The sequence below is a fragment of the Podarcis liolepis genome (genome assembly GCF_965112155.1).
Source record: "Podarcis liolepis genome assembly, chromosome: 1".
Lineage (NCBI taxonomy): Eukaryota > Metazoa > Chordata > Lepidosauria > Squamata > Lacertidae > Podarcis > Podarcis liolepis.
In genome coordinates this window covers 136465171-136472684 of record NC_139554.1, presented here as the reverse complement: position 1 = coordinate 136472684, position 7514 = coordinate 136465171, and the positions used below count along the sequence as shown (strand labels likewise).

The 7514-nt window shown below is 40.7% G+C and overlaps 1 protein-coding gene across 1 annotated transcript in view; it reads right to left on the bottom strand.

Annotated features, from left to right (window-relative positions):
• Positions 1–6874: 6874 nt before the first annotated feature.
• ABCA12 (ATP binding cassette subfamily A member 12) overlaps positions 6875–7514 on the bottom strand; it is a 125552-nt gene continuing 124912 nt past the window's right edge. The window contains exon 54 of the mRNA XM_083471236.1: positions 6875–7313. Coding sequence (XP_083327362.1) covers positions 7194–7313 — 120 coding nt within the window. The 3' untranslated portion in view covers positions 6875–7193. The remainder of the gene's footprint in view (positions 7314–7514) is intronic.

Here is a 7514-nt window from a genome sequence, read left to right as displayed (position 1 = left end):
ATCCTGCATAGCATCATGCTGGCACGTTGTGGGCACAGTGCCTCATTTGCCCTGTGCACACCTCCAGGTTCAATTGGTCTAGGATCACGCAGGGATAGGAGAATCACCTTATAGATAAATGTTAAGTTATTAAAAGCTTTCCCAGCACTTTAAAGAAGAACTCTAATTTGATATGAAGTCCACAGTTCCCTCCCCCCAAAAGTGCTTTCAAGAAATCTGAAATGACAGTGCACTTATCTGCACAGTTTGAAGGTTGTTAAACTATCATTTAATTTTGACAGCAAAGGATGGCTTAAGCTCTAAGGTACACCGAAGACAATCCTGTTTAAATGAACTCCAGATCAGATTTCAATAGACCTGTCTGGATTTAGTGCCTAAATAATCTTCTACTTTGAAAGCAAGAGCACAATCCATTGGGGGCAGTGAGGGGCGGGGGATAAACCAAGATGGAGAAAAATACCCCAACAACAACCAGCCACAAGGAGGGTCTAAATTGGCTGTTGCATTTTAACAGTAACTAACACATAACCAGCAGAGAGTTATTTGGGAATAAAGTGAATGCCCAGTGATTTGGTGGAGCAAGAACCTGGCGTGGCAGGGAGACACATCTCCAGAACTTTTTTTGCATCAGTGATGACACCATATGCAGGATACCATCTTGCCATGTTGGCAGGTTGGAATACAGGACATTTAGTATTCAGTGAATTGCTGGCAGCACAGATATTTAGGACCCAAGTTGTTTAGGGATCTATATGTCAACAAAAGCAGCTTGGATATGTCAACATAAGTATGTACATACATACACACATACATGAGTGAACAATGTGACCACCATTTTTGGACTCTACTTAGGTGCATGGCTGGGGCACTACCATGGCCAGCTCCTGCACTTCAAAAATGACCACAACACCACCGTCAACCACTGTTCAAATTTCCTTTCCCTCCTCCATTATGTTTTTCATTTGTTATAGAGCTTCACCCTTTCCTTGTCCCTGCATATTTTTAATACGAAGCAGATTTTATAATGCAAAATCACCCCCAAACCAATAAAAGGCCACAGTATGGCCAGTATGATTGCATCATAGATTACTCCTCCTTTTAACTTACTGAACTCTTCAAGGTGTTTTTTAAGCCCGGTCCCTCCTTCTAGAATATATGTTTTTAGCCAAATACAACAAATTAGATTCACATGCTAAGAACCAGTGTGATAAACCATAGAGTCTTTCTCCTATTGCATCTTGAGCTCTTCAGGTTTTGTTTTGTTTTTTAAAAAAAAACCACCTCTCCTCCCTGTCCTCCTTTTTCCTAGTAGATGCCCCTCTATAGCATGTTTTTAGCCAAATGCAACTTTAATTATATATACATGCTACCAGTTTTATACCTGTTTAATAAGAATAATTCAGATTCAGATAGTTATTCTGTCTACAAAAGCAACTTCCACCTATTGGCTGTGCCTGTTTTGCTTCCAGCACCTCTGGAAGTTCACATATATAAAATCCAGCATACGTTGAGCCAAATCATGAGAGAGAGAGAGAGAGAGAGAGAGAGAGAGAATATCTTTGAGGAGCTGAGAGTAGTGGCTGGAGGGAAGGAAAGGAGTATCTTGAAGGGAAATGTCTCAGAAACAAATTATTTATTCAAGTATAAAAACTGATTTGGACACAGTACTTACGTGATCAAGGCACTCTGAAAAGAAAAGAAAGGATTGCAAGCTCATACATCGACAAATCATTGGAGTCTCATTTACCTATGCTTGTGTCTGGAGTGTAACATCACAAACTGCAGGTGCTCTATACGAAAAAGACATTAGAAACTAAATGTCAGAGAGAAATCTAAGCTAGAACCTCCGCCCCAACACTAAGTTTTCTAAGCATAGTGATTCATTTATTTTGGGCATGGAGGGGCTATCCCCAATCGGTTGAGCCCAATCGTTGTGACCAGAAGTAACCTGTGATGCTACACTTAGCATGTAATAAAAGGGAGATGCCACCTGAAGTACCAAATTAGCCCAAGGAGGCAAATCAACTTCAATCAATTCAAGTCACCATTGTGAGTCAATTATTAAATGTCTACTTGACATCTTTAGCCTTGGACCTTTCTAGCCATTGCACAAGGTACAAATCTTCCTCACTTGCATTTGTGATTTACAAGAGTGTCCTTCAATCAACCATCCTCTTCTAATTAACATTTAGAGGCCACATGATTCATCTAGTTGACACTCATTTCTCCCCTATTCCCTGAAAAATGCTCTAGCACTGTGAAGTTCTCAAGTTAGATAATGTGGAAGGGAGCAGAGGTCAAAAGCTTATTGATGGGAAAGAAATGAGGGCTTCGGGACCACAGTGATCAGTAGTGGTGGGAAAAGAGAGATTGATGAATTTCAGTCAGTAAAGAATGAGTTCTTCTGCTGCGTTGAAGTGAAAGACATGTTTGCACAAGACTTCTGCCAGAGGAGAATCACACAGAAATGACAGCTGTGCCACAATTGTTTCAGTGTATCCTAGGGAACTTCTGCAACTTTGGTCTTTAGCTACTGGGGTCATGGCTAATAAATAGGTTGTTGCACTCTGCTTTTAAGTGGTTCACACCAACGGTATCATGACCATTTGTATTTACCTCTGTTTTTTTAGAGAAGGGGCAGGGAGTCGGAAAAGAGAAGAAATAACGAGGACATATGTGACAGAGTTATACATTCCCCTCAGAGACCAACATGTGGAGCCATGCTTCTGAGATGATAGATAGATGATAGATAGATGATAGATAGATGATAGATAGATAGATGATAGATAGAGATAGATAGATAGATAGGTGATAGATAGATAGATAGATAGATAGATAGATAGATAGATAGATAGATATAGATACATACATACATACAGATAGATAGATAGATAGATAGATAGAGAGATAGAGAGATAGATAGATTTGATTGATTGTATGCTGTCCCATACCTACAGATTTCAGATCAGTTCACAGCATATCACGATAAAAAACACAAAATACAAAAAAGAAGAAAACCCAATAACCCCTCCATCCACAACACATTTTAAAAGGGCATCAGATGTCAATCAGCCAAAGGCCTGTTTCCTAAAGGTGTACAGTGGTACCTTGGTTTACAACCAGAATCCATTCCGGAGGTCCGGTTGTAAACCAAAACAGGTTGTAACCCAAGGCGCACTTTCACCAATGGGGCCTCCCAAAAAACAACAGGGTTGTAATCCAAAAAAAATGGGTTGTAAACAAAAAAAACGGACATGCACTTCTGGGTTTGATGTGGTTGTGATCCAAAACGGTTGGAAACCAAGGTACCACTACATATTGAAGGTGCCAGCCAAACCTTCCTTGGGAGATATTTGAAGCAGCCTTGGGATGATGGTCTGAGGCAAAGCAAACTGGCTCCAAGGGTTCAGAACCTCTTCAGTGCCTCAGGAGAGCTTGTAAAGTGGGTTAAAGAAAACCCTACTTGTTTCTTTTTGAACTCTCCCAGAAGCTCTCCAAGAACGGGAAATGCCAGGCAGAGAGAAGTCAGGAAAGGGTGAGTGTGTCCTTCTCTCCCAGGCCCCTGTGGGAAGGGCTGGTTTGAAGCCTGATGGTTTTTTAATACATAAATCCCTAATCTCTGCATCTGTCTCTCTGAATTTTAGGGTGACCTTTGTGCTATGGATTGCCCTGTGCTCTGTGAGGAAGGGCGGGTTGTCATATTTTGAAGAGTAGTAAGAGGGCACATTGACTGACTTCTGCTTTTAACTATGGATTGCTATAGCGACTCTACCCAAGAAAAAGAGGACATGTTCTGGAAAAAGAGGACACATGGCAACCCTAATTTACTGCCCACGGGAAAACAACACATTTGAAAAGACCTGAAACTTTAAAGACACCTATCGCAAAAAGTCCTGCATCTGTTTGCCTGAAATTTGGTAGGCTTCATCCCCTCCAAAGGTCCTATTATTCTTGAAAATTTTATCAAAATCAGCTAACATGGTTAAAAAAAAAAAAGATCTAGGCATTTGTTATTGTCCTCCTATAGTCAATGTGGAACAGATCTAAGGCTTGAAAAACAAGGCAAGGCAACTTTTATGTCAGACCAGAGATGAAACACACGTCAAAGAGATGAGTGAGATAACCCTATATCTGAGAGAACAAGGTGGGTTCTATATGCTAATAAATTAAAAGTGAGTTCCATGTTTTAGGATGGAGATAGCAGTGTTTGTTCTATGACACAAGGGCAAATGCATTTATATGAACAAAATGCAGGGCTTTTTCAGCTGGAACTCACTGGAACTCCGTTCCTGCTCCTCTCAGGTGGGTGCCATTGTCATTATAAGAGAACAAGGGAAGCGTTCATGGTGAGCCCCAGCCCCTCTTTCTGTTGAAAAATAGCACTGACAGAATGTAACCCCAGAATAGCTGTTGGGCAAAGCTACTCAAGAGTGACTGACTAGATTTGTCATATTCGACATTCACTCCCACTGATAGTCTAGATAAAAGTTCTGGGAATACTGATTTTGGTCCTAGTGCCTTTGGAAGACAGAAGACCTGAAGCCACCTTGAAAAACTGTTTCACTGAAGGCAATCTGCTGGAAAGAGCCTCAGTTGGTTTAAAAGGCAGAGGCCAAAAGGTTGTGCTTTACAATAAAGGCAAAGAGTAATGGTTCCTAGTGATCTGCCTCTTGCTGATTTCCAGTCCATCCATTCTATACTTAGACACGGTACGTTTTCTTTAAAGCTAAAACTGGCAGTCATGTGAAAGCATCTAAAGACATTGTTTTCTAGTTACAGAAGTCTAAAGTGGGGGAAAGGGACAGTTTTCTCTCCATCCCACATCAAATGCAAGGCCAGCCCTGGACACTGAGGATTAGGAATCGCCTGTCACCAGCAGAGCAAAGCCACTGACATCATAAAACAATGCCCTGCCTGGAATGAATGATTGGATTTAAATCATTGGCATTCAGGCTCTGAACCCTTTGCAGCTACAGCAAACCCACCATCAAAGGAACACTTGAGTCTATGCTGTGTGACATGCAACCGAAAACCATTTCACAATATAGGGACAACAGTAATAATGGGAAAGGCAGAAAGTATTTCTGAATGTATCTAACACTTACCTTTTCCTCAACAAATAGCTGTTTCTGATCCTAATCAAATTAACTTCTGTACTAAAGTACTTTGCACATGCAAATTTCCACTACAGTTTAATGAGTCTGATTTCACCACAATTTGCTTTTTGTGGGTATTTTGTGGTGTTAGAAATATCCTGGGTGCAAAATTTCTTTCACTGTCTTAGTAAATAAAAACAATTTCCTCTTATTTCTGATGTTCAGGGTAAGAGCTGATGCTTATGTACCCAAAATGATACCATTTGCACACAAGAGGGAAGTATCCATGAGAGTTACCTTCATGGAAGCAAGTTTAAGACTGCATAGCTTGAAAGAGCAATTCTTGGAGGGTTAAAAAAAGTCAGTAAAGCCTCTTCTCTCTTGCACATACATAGCAAGACTAACTCAGGACCGCACTTTCTAATAATAACATAATGCAAAAATCAGTGTTGTAGAAAAGGTGGGATGTGTTCCCCTTTATGCTCATTAAAATAATATGGGAATAACAACAAAAAAGCAAATGATGAGGGATGGCCACTCTTCCACTTGTGCGATGCCTAGAAAGCGTGAGTCCAAGCAGTTTCCCCCTTGCCCTGCTCCTTTCCAAGGAAAAACCTGATCTTTAGTGATAGATCAGAACAAATGTCCATCTGGGGGAAAGACAAATTGTTGTTTTCTGCAGGGTGGGGGAAGCAGCAAAGCCAGAGGAGTGTGGATAAACCCTCAATCACTCTCTGTAATAGGTCTCAGCAGAAACAGGTTGCTGTGCTCCTGGATTTACACATTTTACTAGGCAAATTTTCTTACACTGAGATTATTCTAAATCTGATCAAATTTTGTACAATAAAAAAGGAGCTGAATAATCTGCCTCCAGACTGAACAAAGCAAAATTATATTATATCCAATTTATTCTATATTCTATAATATATATTGCATATTATATCCAATTTATTTCTGATTTTTTAGAGGATTGATAGGATCATAGAATTGTAGAGTTGGGTCCAACCCCCTTCAAAGCAGGAATCTCAGCACACAACCCCCCATCTCAGATGAAACCCTGGCTAGCTTTGCAAATGCACTAGCAGTTTTATTGCTGCACCATTAAGCTGGGTAAATTTCATAATATCTTGGCAAGAACAAAGATGGTAGAAGACAAGAGAGTGCATCAATACGGATATGGGAGCTACACCAGGGGGACTTTGCACCTTTGGGAGCCTTGCTGGAAACCTTCCATTGATTAGGAAACTTATTTTTCTTCTTAGAAGGGATCTGACAACCAAATTCTGCTCCATCAGTCCAAGAAAATTTCATTCTACACTTCCTTTGTCTGGCCACTGTTCAGGAAAATTTATATGGTGCTTCATGTTTTATATATGGGGCTAACCAAAGATCATGGGATGCGGGTGGCGCTGTGGTCTAAACCACTGAGTCCAGGGCTTGTCGATCAGAATCCTTGTGAAGGGGTGAGCTCCCGTTGCTCAGTCCCTGCTCCTGCCAACCTAGCAGTTCGAAAGCACGTCCAAGTGCAAGTAGATAAATAGGTACCGCTCTGGCGGGAAGGTAAACGGCGTTTCTGTGTGCTGCTCTGGTTCGCCAGAAGTGGCTTAGTCATGCTGGCCACATGACCCGGAAGCTGTCTGCAGACAAACGCCAGCTCCCTTGGCCAATAAAGAGAGATGAGCGCCGCAACCCCAGAGTCGCCTGCAACTGGACTTAGCTGTCAGGGGTCCTTTACCTTTTTTTAAAACCAAAGATCATAGAAATTAAAAGGTAACGACTTTGGATTTTAAATAATTTTATTTAATACTGATGTAATCCCTGTACACAGCAAAGCATTAGCTTATGACCCTGAATGCAGAAGAGTTGTTTTCATCTAGCGGATATGGTACTTGGAGGAGGGAAGTTCCCAAGCACACAGGGCAACATATACAGGAAAGTGTCTATACATTCTTTGCATAGATAAATAATGAGCACAGAAGCCAATGCAGAGGAAACAAGTTAAAGAGCAATCTGATATAAGGATAGGTGTTTCCATCCCGGGTTCTAGTGTTCAGGATTCCAAAATGAATACCTAAAATATCTTGAGAGAATAAAACCTTAGTAAAGAGCAGTTACATTAGAATCTTGGCTGCTTAAGTCAGAGCTATCTGAGGTTATGTCTGAACTTGCATCCGAAACATCCAGGTCACCTTGATCTTTAGCAAAGTTGATGAAAACCTAAAATGAAACAAAATATATGAAATTAAATCTACCCTGCTTTCTGGATTGCTTACAAATGCCTTCCCAAGGCTGGATATTCATGTGCATGTAAAGAGACTTGGCAAAACATAATATTCCACAGGCAAACTATTGCTTTTTCTATTTCCTACAGATCCCTCTGAAATTTCCTGCCTACTATATTCTTCTTTTGGTTTTAAT